This window comes from Phyllosticta citribraziliensis (genome assembly GCF_038025025.1).
Source record: "Phyllosticta citribraziliensis strain CPC 17464 chromosome Unknown J3D65scaffold_5, whole genome shotgun sequence".
Lineage (NCBI taxonomy): Eukaryota > Fungi > Ascomycota > Dothideomycetes > Botryosphaeriales > Phyllostictaceae > Phyllosticta > Phyllosticta citribraziliensis.
In genome coordinates, this window is record NW_027117342.1 from 1770385 (window position 1) to 1784457 (window position 14073).

General features: G+C 57.1%; 9 protein-coding genes across 9 annotated transcripts; 4 read left to right on the plus strand and 5 right to left on the minus strand.

Moving 5' to 3' along the window:
• Positions 1 to 134: 134 nt before the first annotated feature.
• Positions 135 to 1425, minus strand: J3D65DRAFT_602631 (uncharacterized protein; the record flags this gene model as incomplete). The annotated part of the gene is made up of 5 exons (XM_066798136.1): positions 135 to 234; positions 276 to 402; positions 506 to 526; positions 581 to 1344; positions 1388 to 1425. The coding sequence occupies 5 exons, from the start codon at positions 1423 to 1425 to the stop codon at positions 135 to 137; spliced, it is 1050 nt and encodes a 349-aa protein (XP_066656324.1).
• A 362-nt stretch (positions 1426 to 1787) lies between these two features.
• J3D65DRAFT_645629 (uncharacterized protein) lies at positions 1788 to 3221 on the plus strand (the record flags this gene model as incomplete). Its single annotated transcript, XM_066802221.1, has 4 exons — positions 1788 to 1807; positions 1942 to 2024; positions 2100 to 2200; positions 2250 to 3221. The coding sequence occupies 4 exons, from the start codon at positions 1788 to 1790 to the stop codon at positions 3219 to 3221; spliced, it is 1176 nt and encodes a 391-aa protein (XP_066656325.1).
• A 1156-nt stretch (positions 3222 to 4377) lies between these two features.
• On the plus strand, positions 4378 to 6639 carry J3D65DRAFT_645630 (calcium-binding mitochondrial carrier protein-like protein Aralar1; the record flags this gene model as incomplete). The annotated part of the gene is made up of 4 exons (XM_066802222.1): positions 4378 to 4560; positions 4615 to 5802; positions 5853 to 6015; positions 6065 to 6639. The coding sequence occupies 4 exons, from the start codon at positions 4378 to 4380 to the stop codon at positions 6637 to 6639; spliced, it is 2109 nt and encodes a 702-aa protein (XP_066656326.1).
• Positions 6640 to 7675: 1036 nt separating this feature from the next.
• On the minus strand, positions 7676 to 9026 carry J3D65DRAFT_339077 (uncharacterized protein). The gene has a single exon (XM_066795468.1). It carries the CDS (start codon positions 8932 to 8934, stop codon positions 7831 to 7833), a length of 1104 nt encoding a protein of 367 aa, XP_066656327.1. The 5' UTR covers positions 8935 to 9026; the 3' UTR covers positions 7676 to 7830.
• Positions 9027 to 9374: 348 nt separating this feature from the next.
• J3D65DRAFT_339062 (uncharacterized protein) lies at positions 9375 to 11322 on the minus strand. The gene is made up of 2 exons (XM_066795467.1): positions 9836 to 11322; positions 9375 to 9782 (listed from the first exon to the last, which is right to left on the minus strand). The coding sequence occupies exons 1-2, from the start codon at positions 11035 to 11037 to the stop codon at positions 9470 to 9472; spliced, it is 1515 nt and encodes a 504-aa protein (XP_066656328.1). The 5' UTR covers positions 11038 to 11322; the 3' UTR covers positions 9375 to 9469.
• Positions 11323 to 12539, minus strand: J3D65DRAFT_339061 (uncharacterized protein). Its single transcript, XM_066795466.1, has one exon. The coding sequence runs from the start codon at positions 12245 to 12247 to the stop codon at positions 11609 to 11611; it is 639 nt and encodes a 212-aa protein (XP_066656329.1). The 5' UTR covers positions 12248 to 12539; the 3' UTR covers positions 11323 to 11608.
• J3D65DRAFT_622665 (uncharacterized protein) lies at positions 12222 to 12973 on the plus strand. Its single transcript, XM_066800089.1, has 2 exons — positions 12222 to 12620; positions 12675 to 12973. Exons 1-2 carry the CDS (start codon positions 12304 to 12306, stop codon positions 12712 to 12714), a joined length of 357 nt encoding a protein of 118 aa, XP_066656330.1. The 5' UTR covers positions 12222 to 12303; the 3' UTR covers positions 12715 to 12973.
• Positions 12540 to 13552, plus strand: J3D65DRAFT_339081 (uncharacterized protein). The gene has a single exon (XM_066795469.1). The coding sequence runs from the start codon at positions 12832 to 12834 to the stop codon at positions 13396 to 13398; it is 567 nt and encodes a 188-aa protein (XP_066656331.1). The 5' UTR covers positions 12540 to 12831; the 3' UTR covers positions 13399 to 13552.
• Positions 13522 to 14026, minus strand: J3D65DRAFT_622669 (uncharacterized protein). Its single transcript, XM_066800090.1, has one exon. The coding sequence runs from the start codon at positions 13903 to 13905 to the stop codon at positions 13573 to 13575; it is 333 nt and encodes a 110-aa protein (XP_066656332.1). The 5' UTR covers positions 13906 to 14026; the 3' UTR covers positions 13522 to 13572.
• Between the last annotated feature and the right edge of the window lie 47 nt (positions 14027 to 14073).

The window sequence follows — 14073 nt, forward strand, 5'->3', positions numbered from 1 at the left end:
CAGGTCTGCCCTCCCTCCGGCTGAGGTGAGCGACTTCGGTTGCTTGGTTTTCTACCACACTCTTTTATGAGAGACCGTGCCACATTGACGGGCAAATTTCCAGAAAGCTTTTGAAAAAATGCGTGCCTTCAGTGTCATGTGTACACTCTGCTCTTCTTCGATGTCTCCTCGTCCCCAGTAGCAGCTTCATATCCATTCTGCCATTCCCTCTCTTCCTCCTTAATACACACCCAACTATGATTGAGAGGCCTCAGTATCAGATGTTTGAGACTCACCATCTGAAACTGAAAGGGACTTGAGCTCGTGGTGTTTCTCTTCTTCTATCGCTGTGTTTACAATCGTCGAACTCTTGCTCTTGCTGAGTTAAGCTCAACGGCTTGGGCTCCCTGTACAGAACATGCACTGTGAATCTTGTACACGTCGTGGGAACAATAAATCCTCTGCTCTGCCTTCTTGTATCTCTCGGCTGAAGGCGTCTACTACCTTCTGCCCCGCTCTTCCTTACAGGGGATCAACGCATCAATGGCTGGAAAGGGGGATTAGCATCTATGTTGTGCATCACGTCAAGAAACCGACTCACCCAACTCTCCCTTCGGGAAAGAACCCGCAAAGTCCACCTTTGCCTTACCACCTGGGAACTCCAACGGAATCAATCTTTGCCTCATAATGGTCATTTTCGACCAATCAAGTATTTTGCGGGATCCCGTGGCCACAGGTCCGAGGAGCCAAAGTGCAAAATTCGAGTTGAATTTTGCATCACGCGCTTCATTCGCTCGCTGGAACGCATAAGCATAGCGGCCAATGGGTTCCTTGGCCAGCAGCTGCGAAGGCTCTACCTCCACCACTTTATTCTTGAGCAAAGGCATCCACGAATACTCTATCCGTAGCATCAGCATTTTGCGCCCCACGCTGGAACCCGGCACTGAATGTCGCTTTGGTACAGCAGTGATGCTCCGCACGATATTCATTGGTGCGCCAGCGATCCACATGCCCAAGGCTGACCACATCACCGCCGTGAAGCCGAGTGTAAAGAGGACAAAATTGGAAACGCCAACCTCCTGTCCGGCAGGAAATAGAATGGCGCCAGTAGCCTCCGAGGCCGCGAATGTACCCAGCGATTGTAGATATGCTGCCAAACGAAAGCCGAGCTGCGGCGGCGATTTGTACAGGACGACGGGGTCCTTCGCCGTAGCCAGCTCCCTGATGATGGCATATCCATCTCTGCCTAGGAGATTCTGCACGCCGCTGATGGTGTCAAAGTCCTTTGGCTTGGGAACATTGGGTATGAGTTTCTTCGAGGCATCGGATTTGGTGGCGACGTTGGCGGCGGCGAGATTTGGAAGACTGGAGTGTAGAAAGCGTACGCTATGAAAGACAGCTGGCTGACAAGTGGGTCGGCCTGAGAAGGTGCATGATCGAAGACATGGTGGTTGGACGCGGGTCTGGCGATGCAGTTTGAAAGCACCTGGAGAAAAGGATTTCATGACCCTGATGAGCATTAATGCCTGGTCTCATGGCGGCATGAGTTACGATGAGCACTTACACTGGATTCTTCTCCACGCGCAAAAGAGCGCGTTGTTGCTTCGCTGACCGTTGGTGTCACCCCAAGACGAAATCCGCAGCTCAACGGAGATCCGACCAAACGCCCGCCCGTCCCCGCCAAAAGCTCCGACGCAACCCGCTCTTTTCCACTCCCAACACTCCAATCCGACGTCCGGCTTTACACACCTCGCCCTCACGACTCTTCTTCGCATCACTTCAGAGGCATTGTCGCCTCGCCGGTCAAAATGGCCTCGCTGAGCGCCGCGTGCAGACTGTCCGCCCGAGTTGCTGGTCGCCAGCTGAGCAAGAATGTTGGCAGCAGAAGTCAGCATCTGGGCGCCCTCGACCTGACAATTTGCGCTGACTCTCCGATGTAGGCTTTCGCACCTCGACGCCCAGCGCAGCGGCGCAAAACTTTCAGATGCCTGCGCTGTCACCTACAATGACCGAGGGAAACATTGCGAGCTGGAAGGTCAAAGAAGGTACGGACTCGACAACATTGAGGAGCTGGGAAATGTGTGCCACGGGGGCCAAATCATGAATCTGACATGGAACAGGAGAGTTATTTTCCGCTGGCGATGTGCTGCTGGAGATTGAGACGGACAAGGCGCAAATGGACGTCGAGGCCCAGGACGACGGTGTCCTTGCCAAGATCATTGTATGGGTTCAGCCTGTGGAATCTCTGGACAAAGACTGACATTATTTAGGTTGGTGATGGCTCCAAGACCATCCAGGTTGGTCAGCGCATTGCAGTCCTTGCGGAGCCTGGCGACGACCTCAGCACGCTCGAGATTCCCGAAGAGGCCACCTCTGCCCCTAAGGCGGCTGCGCCGAAGCAAGCTGAGCCCGCCGCGCCTGCTCCCTCCGCTCCTCAGTCTGGCAAGTCGGCTGCCAGCCCCCCTGGAAAAGCCCAGAAGCAAACATACCCCTTGTACCCCTCGGTCCTGTTCACACTTCAGGCCAACGGCCTCTCCAAGGAGGACGCCGACAAGATTCCGGCTACGGGCCCCAGCGGACGTCTGCTCAAGGGTGATGTTCTTGCCTACGTTGGCCGTCTTTCCGACAGCAGTTATGCTTCGACCTTGTCCAAGCAGCTCAAGGAGAAGGGCCACCTCGACTTGAGTAACATCAAGGTTGCTGCTGCCAAGAAGCCTGAGCCAAAGCCTGCGGCTCCGGCGAAGGAAGAGCCCGTACCCGAGCCCGAGACTGAGATTGCCGTCTCGATTAATCTGGAGGCGGTTCTCAAGTGCCAGCAGCGCCTCAAGGAGACGCTCGGCACGACTCTCCCCCTGTCAGAGTTCCTTGAGCGCGCGGGAGAGATTGCAAACGAGGAGCTGCCCCGATCCAAGAATGCCCAGCCAACTGCCGATGAGCTCTTCAACGCTGTCCTCGGTCTCGACAAGATTCCGTCGACTTCGAGGGGCACCTTTATCCCTCAGACCCGGGCCATTCCCGCAGTCTCCGGAGCATTCAAGTCGGCCAAGAAATCCGACATCATTGACATTCTGGCTGGCAAGCCCAGCAAGCGGACAGCCCCCAAGATTGTTTCGGCTGGTGCCGCGGCTCCCGTCAACGTGTTTAGTCTTAGCGTACCCAAGGAAGAGGCGAGGCGGGCCAATGTGTTCCTGGCGAGGTTCAAGACGATATTGGAGACGGAGCCGGGTCAATTGATTCTGTGAAGAGTACATACTGGACAAGACGATAGACGCAGATGTGACTTGTACCGAGTTTCAATGGAATACCCCCAAGTCAAGTCACGGTTGTTTATATAAGGCATGAGTCGCATGGTAATACAAGGTCCAATGAAGATGGAAAGATTTGATTTAGTGCGAGGGGGCACATGTGACGATCTCTGGGGCATACTTACCTTACGGGTGTGGTGCGCGTGCCGAAGCAGAGAACACGGCCCGGGAGCGGGCACCTGCGCATCCCCGGATTGCTGAGATGGGCTAGGGATGACAGTTGACGGCGGGAGAGGAGGGCGGGCGGGTGTTTTGGTATGTAGTCTGCTGTCTGGCTGGGCCTCGGCACGTGTGGCCAGACTACTGCACCTAGACCAGAGCCTCTCCCTCGTCTCGGGGGGGCCTGGCTCCCTCTCCCTGGCAGCCGCCTGCCGACCCAAAAGAGACGAGTGCGTCTGCCGTCACACGTCGGGCCAATTGCCTCTCTGCAGCTGTTTTCCATTGACGCAGATGGGACGCTGCTCGGGCGGATGGAAAGTGGCAGAGACGTCGGGCAAAAGTCCGATGGCGGAAAAGGCACAGCACAGGAGAGGCATGGGTTGGCCAAGGGGGCGAGTGTTGGATGGTCGGGCGGTTGGGCGCTCGAACCGACGGAACTTGAAGCGAGGACAGATGAGGTGCAGTTATCCAGGAACCAGAGTCCAGAGCGGAGCGGAATTTGCAGACCCTGAGATTGAGTCGCGCATGTTCTTCACAGGGCGCCAGGAACCTGGAACGAAAGTCTTCAATGGTTATGTATGTAGGTGTGGTTCTGGTAGAGGCGTCTGCCATGGCCACGGCCACGGCCAGAAGGGGGCACGCAGTGCAGTGCAGGCGCGCCCTACAGCCACGACGCCCGGAACCATCCGACTAGCGCGGCAGCCCCATGGCTGGCACTTTTGCAGCTCTACAGCCAGCAGCCAGAAGCCAGCTCACAATGAGGTGAGGCTCCAAATCTCTCTCTCTCTTCTCTCTCCACACCCGCCCTCTTTACCCCATACCCCAACCTTTCTTCGTTTCGTCACCCACCGCGCCGTCCGCCATTGTCGCGCCGACTGCCTCGACACCCCCATTCCCCCTCACCGCTTGCGACCTCTGCGTGCGTGTTTTCAACATGGCTGCCGCCATTAAGGAAAGCGTGACTGGAGCTCTGCTCGGCACCACCGAGGAGCCAAACCTCACAGAAGTCGCGAGGTCCATCTTCTTTGCGCATGCCGTCAAGGACGAGGCCACCGGCGAGCACTACCTCACCAAGGACCAGTTCATTGACTCGGTCGTGCCGTCCACCGAAGACTTTGTGAGCCCCTATGCGCCTTGACTTCCCTTCTGACTCTAACGCCCAACCTTGCAGCACAAAATCAAGCGCGACCAGTATGGTGTCCTCTTCCTCGTCGCAGACCGCAACAAATCCGGCCGCGTCTCCCTCCAAGACTGGAGCTTCTACAACAACCTCATCTCAAAACCCGACGCCGAGTATGAGCTTGCCTTTCGCCTCTTCGATGTTGAGGGCACCGGCCAGATCAGCTTTGACAAGTTCCTCGAGATATACAATCTGCACAAGAGCGATGACTCGTTGCCGTTTGACTGGAGCTCCGAGTGGGCGTCGCTGTACATTGGCCGCAAGAACAAGCGCCACACTATGACGTATCCGCAATTCTCGCAGATGCTGCGCGGTCTGCAGGGCGAGCGCGTGAGGCAGGCCTTTTTGCACTTTGACAAGAACGGCGACGGCTACATTGAGCCCGAGGAGTTTCAGCGCATCATCCTCGAGACTGCCGGCCACAAGCTTTCCGACCACTTGCTCGAGCACCTTCACACGCTCTGCAACATTTCTGCTGGCAGCAAGATTTCCTACGCCAATGTGCGCGCATTCCAGAACATGATCCGGGAAATGGATCTGGTCGAGCTCATCATCCGCAATGCGGCGGCCAAGAGCGGCGATGGCAAGATCACCAGGACAGACTTTCTCAACGAGGCAGCCCGCATCACGCGCTTCTCACTCTTCACTCCCATGGAGGCGGACATTCTCTTCCACTTTGCCGGCCTCGACGAGCCCTCTGGCCGCCTTGGTCTGTCCGACTTTGCCAAGGTGCTGGACGCGTCCTGGCACACCTACCACGACGACTCCGACTCGAGCGACATTGCCTCCAAGGCCTCGTCCACGGCCAAGAACTTTTTGCACGACGTGCTCGAGTCGGCCCACCACTTTGCGCTGGGCAGTTTGGCGGGAGCGTTTGGTGCCTTCATGGTCTACCCCATTGACCTGGTCAAGACGCGCATGCAGAACCAGCGCGGCGAGCGCGTCGGCAACGTGCTGTACAAGAACTCAATTGACTGCTTCCAAAAGGTCATCAAGAACGAGGGCTTCCGCGGCCTCTACTCTGGCGTCCTACCTCAGCTTGTTGGTGTTGCCCCTGAAAAGGCCATCAAGCTTACCGTCAACGACCTGGTCCGCGGCAAATTCACAGACAAGAAGACGGGCGCCATTTACTGGCCTTATGAGATTCTGGCTGGTGGCATGGCCGGTGGATGTCAAGTGGTGAGTATTTTTTGTTGTCCTGTCCGTGGATACAGCTGACGCAGTTCCAGATCTTCACCAATCCGCTTGAGATTGTCAAGATTCGTCTCCAGGTGCAGGGTGAAATTGCAAAGACGGTTGAGGGCGCCCCGCGCCGCTCAGCCATGTGGATCGTCCGCAATCTGGGTCTCGTGGGTCTCTACAAGGGCGCCAGTGCATGTCTCCTTCGCGACGGCAAGTCTCTCTTTTCACCATTGACCAATGCCCTTCTAACGTCCGACAGTCCCCTTCTCCGCCATCTACTTCCCCACGTACAACCACTTGAAGCGTGACTACTTTGGCGAATCGCAGACCAAGAAGCTCGGCATCCTCCAGTTGCTCACCGCAGGTGCCATCGCCGGCATGCCTGCTGCCTACCTGACCACGCCAGCCGATGTCATCAAGACGCGTCTCCAAGTCGAGGCCCGCAAGGGCGAAGCGACCTACACATCGCTCCGTCATGCCGCCAAGCTCATCTGGCAGCAAGAAGGCTTCCGCGCCTTTTTCAAGGGCGGTCCCGCGCGCATCTTCCGCTCGTCGCCGCAATTCGGCTTCACGCTCGCCGGTTACGAAGTCCTCCAGAACATGCTACCCATGCCCGGCTCGGCCGCGCATGGTGAGGCAGCCGGTCACACGGAGCCCGCCGTCGGCCTCACCGAGGCAAAGGCGCCCTTGCCCTACCTCCGCTCGCGCAACGCCCTCAAGATCATCCTCGACCTCGACGAGAACTTTGGCCGCCCCAAGCTGCCCCAGGGCCAGCGCTGGGACGGCTTCCCCGGCTTCGGCGGTAAGATTGTCCAGAACGGTGCTGCCAAGTGAGGCGCTGTGCGCTGGGAGCATCTGCGCTTCTAGACGTCTACCTCACGCGCGTACGGTGGGAGCATTCGCGCGCGCGGGCTGCTTTTGCGTGCGCTGCGTCGAAGCTTCCCTGCGCGTGCCCGCATCATCGATGGGAGCCTTCAGGCGCGCATTGCGTGTGCGCACACACGGAGGGAGCATTCGCGCGCGTGCGTGGGTTTGGTGTTGCGTTCGTATAAATCATTCAGCTGCATGGCGATGGGCGTGATACCTTTTTTCTCTTTTCCCTTTCCCCTTTCCCCTTTGTTCCCCTGGGTCTGATTCGGTTTCACCCTTTTCCTTTCTCTCTCTTCTCTTCCCACGCCTCACCACCAGATTTGCGTACGATAATGGTCCAAATGGGGGTGGTGGTGTGTGGATGACGTGGTTGGTTGGATGGATGGATGGATGAGTAAAGGTTCTTTGCCTACCTGCCTATGGAGACAGCAGACAGTCTGGATTGAGCTGAGAGTAGCATACGAGAGAAAGAGGGAGCAAAAGTACACAGAAGGGATGGGATGGATGCGTTGGCAAGCAGGGGGTGCGTGGTAGCAACCAACGAATGAGCAAGAACGCATGCAAGCATGCATGCATGCTAGCTCAACCAGAAAAGAGAGAAAGAAAAAGAAGAAAAAAAAAAAAAAAAGTCCCTCCCTCTCCCTCTTGTTCTTCGTCTTCTTCTTCCTCCTTCCTCCTTCCTCGGTTTCTCTTTGCTTTGCTTTGCTTCGGTTTCGGTTCTGGGTCTGGCTTTTGCGTCGAGTGTGCTCGTTTGGTCTTGCGTACCTTGCCTTTTGGATTAGAGAGAGAGAGAGAGGGAGAGAGAGAGAGACGCCGTGGCGGGCGGAGAGGAATTTCTGAACCATAGAGAGAAAGATGGGACGGAAGAAAGATGCAACGGCAGAATAGCCATAGAGGCAGACTTTGAGAGAAGGAGAGCAGACAAGACAAGACAAGACAAGAAAGACGGCTTTAGAGATGCGAACGTAGTAGACTGACTGATATTTACTGGAGAGAAGAAAGAGAGTGTCGTGTACGGTACCAGAAGGAGAATGGTAGACTGGACGGATCAGATCAGATCAGGTCAATACAGGGCTGGATGGCTGGACGCGGTTAGACTGGTAGGTTTCTAGAATTGCTCAGAGCACAGCACGCATGCGTGGTCTTGATTCCATTTCATAGTAATGCGTGCGCAGTGATTGATATCAAGAGAGAACACAACACGGTCAGCTTCACATCACATGCAGCCAACCCAACGTCTTTATTCAGAAGAAAAGAACAGGAGCCACCCAGGCGGGCGCCATCTTTTCGCGTTTGCATTTGCATTTGCCCTTCCCTGAATGGTTTGCAATCCGCAGAAGAGAGGCGCGGACGGGCAAGGTAGGCAGCAGCGCTAAGAAAAAAGCAGTAGCAGTAGCAGTAGCAGATTTTCGCCTCTCCCTGGCGCGAAACGTAGCATCGGTAGAAGTATATCCTAAAAGAAACAGCGCGAGCGCCGACCGACGACGATGAAGGATGAGCGTCCATCCAAGTCTCGATTCGTCTCGTCTCGTTGCTCAGAAAGCAAATTCGTCCCGTTTGCAATTGCTTCCGATCCGTCCGTCGTCTCGCAATCCCATCATCCATCACTCGCCTCTGCTTTTGCCCCCCGTTGCGTTGCTTTCCTTGCAAAAATGTACTCCGTCCATCCGCAAGCATAATCTCAAAGAGGACAGGTGAGAAGGAAGGAAGGAAAGGGCAAGGAGATGAGAGGAGGAAAACGACGCCCTCGGATCTGGAAGGGAAGTGACGAAATGCGGACCGCGGAGACAGACGGCAAGCAGCAAGAGAAGTCGAGAGGAGGGAAAACAACCCATCAAACACAAGAGAGATGGGGAAGAAGAATCTGCCACGCACGCCGCCACCCTTGCCTCTTCTCTCGCCAACGCCGGCATGGCGCTGGCAGTGACACCAAACCACCACTGTTGTAACTAAGGCTCGAACGGAAAAGCGTTCGACGCCTAACAGAGCGGGCGTTTGTTCTGCTGGACCAACCCTCCGTTGTCGCGGAAGTTGAACAGTGTCGTGAGCAGACACGCACTCAACGGTTGGTCGGTCCAGGCAGAAAAGCGCAGCTCTAGCACCCCGGAAAAAGGTAGCTTCAAAGCTTTCGAAGGAGAAATTTTTCAAGAAGCGAGGGAAAGAGCATCGTAGCGACCGGAACATGTGGCATAGCATTGGCCACGGGGAATCGAACACCAAAAGAGAAAATAAAACACACGACAGCAAAAGTAACGACATGGACGGGCGCACAGAGTCTTTCCCGGCGACATACTGATCAAAAAGAAACAAAGAAACTCGTCATATGGAGGGGTTGGTGGTGGATACAGAACAACGTAGACCGGGGGGATATCAAAAAACTCAAAGCGTGGAAAAAAGGTGCGGCGGCTCGTTGGTGCAAGCAAGCCTCTGCAGCAGCAGTTCATGCCTCACATCCGAGCCGCAAGCAGAGAAGAGAATCGTAAGTGCGGGGGAGCAGGGGCCACCATGGCACCGCGGGAAAAAGGGCGTTTCCTTGAAGCCCAATCACAAACAAAACTCCTCTCCCAAAACCAGGCAAAGATCCCAAAAAGAGACGACGAATAAAAAAAACTTTGACATGTTTCTCTGCCGTCGGAAACGTCTCGCGTTGCAGACGGGTATCAAGGTTTGCGGGACCGGAAAAAGTAACGCCGGGATAACGTATAGAGGAAAGCGTTGTTGGCCGTTTGAGAAAGTTTGGACAAGAGTGTCAGAGGACGACCCGGAGGCAGACGGGAGGGGGAGGGGGCCCGTCCTAGGAGCCGACGCGCCTGCGACGGCCCCGGCCGCCTCCTTCGGGCCGCTGCGACAAGACCTCGCGGAGCTGCGCATCGTCCCTGCTCTTATCGACATGATGGACGCGCACGTGACGCTGCAAGTTGTCTGGTCGCGGGTACTTGTGATCGCGCTCTGGGCAGAACGGGCAGACGTAGCCGGGCGAGTCGTGGACCAGGCCATGGCGAATCATTTCGTTCTTTCTCTTGAAGCCTTTGCCACCTTCGCCACGACTGCAGCCGGGGACAGGGCAGTAGTGCGGGCGGGCTTGGCTGTGGACATTGGCGTGGGAGCTGTTTTGGCGTTAGCGCATCAGGGTCGCATAGAATACTCGTAAAGGACTAACTTGAGCAAGTACTGCGTTTGGAACAGCGGCGCAGTGCAGCCCGGATAATCACACTTGAAGCCCGTAGAGCCGTGCGGCGGAATGTGGGAGAGGGCGGATGCTGGGCCGCTGTTTGTGATGCCGTCGATGCTCATGCGATGATGTTCTGGCCTGATTCCCGGCGGACTGTGCGTATCAGACATGGTCCCGGTGCTCGATGCAGACTGCGGAGCCGGTGGAAACGACATTTCGGGCCAGTCGGATAGCTGACTAGGTCTCCTGCCCATGAAGGGAAAACCGGCCGTGCCAGACGGTGGTGATCGCTTCATGAAGGGATCCTGACTCGAGAGGGACGCCGAAGTGGCGGCGTCCGCGCCGTTGTGGCTGACTGGACTCAGTGGATTTCCAGAGGGCAGCTGCGCTGGGGGAGATGGTCCAGCAGTGTTCAAGGAAGGCGTTCGCCCTACCAGGGGCGACGACAGAACCGGTGGGCCGTTGGAGACGGAGTGCCGGTGGGAGAAGCTGGCGGCGCGCTCTCGCTCGCGGGAGAAGCTCGCGGCGCGCTGGCGCTCCTGTTCCTGCTCTTGCTTCTCGGTTGCCTCCTGGGCAATGTCGGAAAAGTGCTGGAAGGGAGGCAAGTTCGGGGCGGCAGATGCGGCATGAGGACCGTCGCGACAGGGCGAAATGGGATTTTGAAATGGTGGCAAACGCTCACCGGTGGGGGACGCCAGCGAGGAAGGAATGGCTACATTCCTTATCCGCTCGTTCAGCGACTCGTGGTTTATTCCCTCGGAACCGTTTAGGTTGTCTGGTGTGGGGAGTCCATTGCTAATCGTCGTCTTCTGCGGCTGGGCTTCCCTACCATGGTCGGCTGTGTGTAGCGGCTGGACAGCTCCGCCAATGTGCTTGAGCGCGCTTTGGGCGACGTGCTCGAGAGACATGTCGTCCTCGGACTCGTAGTCGTCGTCGGAACCAGCGTTGAACGGCTGGCTGAGGGCAGTGTTAGCGGCGCTGGGATTGTTGGGGCCGAGGAAGGAGAGCAAGACGCTGTCGCCCATGGACGTGGAGTGGCGGTGCTTCTTGCGATGAGGCAGAGACGTGGTGGTGCCCTTGGTCAGCGGTTGCGGCAAGCGGTCAGGCGACGGCGATGGAGTTGACTTTAACCTGATGGGCTGCAAGCCGGGCGACTTGTGCAAGGCGTCGTCGGAGTCGTAGTGGGACATCCGGTCGGAGAGTTGTAGAGGCTCATGAGCCTCTTGATTGACGGGATGGATTGATAAATTTTTTTTTTTTTTTTTTTTTTTTTTACTCTTTTGGGTTGACAGGGCAGATTCCGGGAAATGATGGTGAGCTAGAGCGAGCTAATTTCCAGGGACGACTGGGAGCACGTCTGGAGGACTTGAGAATGAGGCGAATGCAATGCAGGGGCCCTCGTCCGGATGCGAAGCTGAAGAGGGCCAGTGGCAGTTAGCACAGGTTGGGAGACAGGCGGGCGGGCGGGCGGGCGGATGAGGGTGGACGAGGATGGATGTTTGGACCAAGGCTCGGCAGATGGCGAATCAGGGCAGGTAATCTCGCAGGTGGTTGAGAGTTTTGGGGAGTTGAGAGTTTGGCGTGGAGCTTGGGCAGTAGGACCGAGGAGCAGCCACAGCGGAGAATTAAGAGAGGGAGAGGGGAGGCCAGGCAGAGTAAGCAAGTGGCATCACGTACCGCGGTGCGACGAGGCTGGCTGGTTGGCGGAGGTGAGGCTCAACCGGAAGACGGGCTCGAAGCTTAAGCGCCGATCGCAAACGTCTAGGGCGGTGATACAAAAGGGATCGAGGGACGAGAATTGCGACGGAGGGGGCGGAGGCGCGTTGGCTGGCGGGGCAGGTTGCGCAGCGGTGGGACGGCAGGACTGGAGTGGAGTGGTGTGGTGGAGTGTGGTGGAGTGGTGCGGTGTGGTGGTGGTGGTGGTCGTCGTCGTCGGGGTGGTGATGGCTGCAGGCGGTCAGGCGCGGCGGAGAGCGGTGGTGAGGGTGGGCGGAGGTGGAGATGGAGATGGAGGAGGGTCGAAGAGTCGAAGAGGTTGACGAGGGCGAGGAGGGCGAGGAGGGCGAGGAGGACGGGTTGGGCGAGGGAGAGAGGGTGGAATGGACAGGCTGCAACTATCTCGAGAGGCGTCAATGGTCGTGCAGCGTGGGCGAGGCGAGGCTGAGAGGGCGGCGGCCAATGGACGGCGTCGCAGCCGGGGGTCGAGTCAATCAGCCTCCGTGGCGAAACGAAGAGCCGCTCCGGCATGGGGTTTCCCAGCATGTGAGCGGAGGGTGCACGTGTGGGGATGCGAGAGGGCGGCAAAGGAAGTCGACCGGTCTGGGTTGTGCCCAAAGGCAAGCAACGCGTAACCACCCCCAGACCCTGAAGGGTCATCCCAACCCTCTGCCGCCGACACATCCACGGAACCAACCACTCGTCCCCATTCCGTCCCTCCGTGCCGTGCCAAAAAGAACATGAACCCCTCAGCTGCCCAAAAAGAAAACGGCCCTCCAAGCCCTGGGCACCGCTGCCTGAGTCTGCTTGGTTGTTGGTACTTGGTCGCCATGGTCATCTGCACCGCTGCAAACTCTCTCTCGCCCTCTGCCGCCTGGAAGACGACGACGACGACGACAATTGCCCGGAACTGCCTCCTCTTTGCCTTCAATGTTTTGGTCCTGCTCGCATCCATCCACGACTGCCCGCCTCCAACCAGGAACCCCTCGGTCAATCTTCAGCTGAGAGCCGCAGTCCTGCCTCGGTCTCAGCCCTCAGCCACGTCGGGCGGTGCAAGCTAGAGCCAATGTAAGCTACATGTAGACTTTGTGCACCTTGATACGGCACTTGCCACTCGCCCTGCATTGCACTGCTCTCTTTCTCTGTCTTGACCAGGCACTATCAGATAGCTGCTCCCCTTCTCCCAACAGCCTCATATCGTGCTTGCCCGTCGTCGCCTGCCTCGGTCCGCGTGCTCACCAACAACACTCCGTTCGTCCCGTGTCTCCATGACCACCACAACCACCATCCACCACGACCTCAGATCATCTGCTCAGACACAAGACCACCATCCACCTCCCCAACGTCCCTCACCTCATCCACTCCTCATCCCATCATCGCTCAACCACCGCTCTCAGCCTCCAAGCTCATCCACCCATCCACAACCGTCCCGTCCCTCCCTCCCTCCCTCCCTCCCTTCCTTCCTTCCCTTCCTCCCGCCCCGTGCCGTTCCACCCTGCCTGTCTGTTGCCCTACCCTGGGCTGCTTCGCTCCCACACCACCCACCAATCTCATCACTTTACCCACCCATTCATCCACCCAGCGCACAGCATAGCCGCGTGCGCCCATCTCTGTCGTCTCGTCTCTGCTCTTGTCGCAGATCCACCCGTTCATCCCGTCCAACTCGTGTCGCCAGCCATGCATGCATGCATGCACGCACGCTCTCGTCTTGTCTTGCCTCGCCTCGCCTCGCCTCGCCTTTCACCCATGTCGTCGCGACGGACGCCTCATTCTCGTCTGTCTGCCGCGCTGCCGATGCGCCGCCCAACTTTGCCGTTTTGGGTCGGCGAGCTTGAAGCATCGAGACGGCAGAAGAAGAAAGTAGGCGTGTTGCGTTGAGCGTACTGTACATGGCTTGGGACGGACAGATGCATGGACATGACACGCGCACGCCGCTTCTATCCAAGTCAAAGTATGCTGTAGGCATGTATGTAGATGGAGACTGCAATCTCAAGCTATAAGCTATACACTCAAAGTCCCTCATCCCCCACACACATATGCTCTGACCTCCCATTATTGGCGAGAATGCAGAGGACGACGCTGTGATGTGATTGATGGTGAACAAAGCAGTCAAACACCGCACTCCTCATTCCAGGCAAACCAACCAAGGCAACAATGGCAAAAATAACTGACAGGTGGTGATGATGATGATGATGATGCTGACAAAGATAGAGCCCTCTCCACCCCATACCCACACTTATACCACCGACTGCACCAGCATCCATCCTCGGCATCCTCATAACCATGGTGACGACACAGAAGGAGAAAGAATGCCAACCGACCAAACCGACAAGCCAAACCATTCATAACCCCCACCCCCTTTCTTTGCTTCTTTGCCGCCTTGTCTGCCCCCCTTGCCGTCTTTCTTCTTTTTAGTGATAATAACATCATCATCATCTCATCGATTCCGTCAGTCAGTCAGTCAGTGCAATCCAGACGACCGACGACAGTCTATGCTCTGTCCCGCCATC

Excerpts from the sequence above, each read along its gene's own strand:
- J3D65DRAFT_339077 (XM_066795468.1), bottom strand. The coding sequence starts at position 8,934 with ATGTCGTTACTTTTGCTGTCGTGTGTTTTATTTTCTCTTTTGGTGTTC.
- J3D65DRAFT_339062 (XM_066795467.1), bottom strand. The coding sequence starts at position 11,037 with ATGTCCCACTACGACTCCGACGACGCCTTGCACAAGTCGCCCGGCTTG. Across the intron at positions 9,783-9,835 it reads CAAACGCAGTACTTGCTCAA|CTCCCACGCCAATGTCCACA; the intron begins GTTAGTCCTTTA and ends ACGCCAAAACAG.
- J3D65DRAFT_339061 (XM_066795466.1), bottom strand. The coding sequence starts at position 12,247 with ATGTGTCGGCGGCAGAGGGTTGGGATGACCCTTCAGGGTCTGGGGGTG.
- J3D65DRAFT_622665 (XM_066800089.1), top strand. The coding sequence starts at position 12,304 with ATGAACCCCTCAGCTGCCCAAAAAGAAAACGGCCCTCCAAGCCCTGGG. Across the intron at positions 12,621-12,674 it reads GCCACGTCGGGCGGTGCAAG|CACTCGCCCTGCATTGCACT; the intron begins CTAGAGCCAATG and ends TACGGCACTTGC.
- J3D65DRAFT_339081 (XM_066795469.1), top strand. The coding sequence starts at position 12,832 with ATGACCACCACAACCACCATCCACCACGACCTCAGATCATCTGCTCAG.
- J3D65DRAFT_622669 (XM_066800090.1), bottom strand. The coding sequence starts at position 13,905 with ATGGTTTGGCTTGTCGGTTTGGTCGGTTGGCATTCTTTCTCCTTCTGT.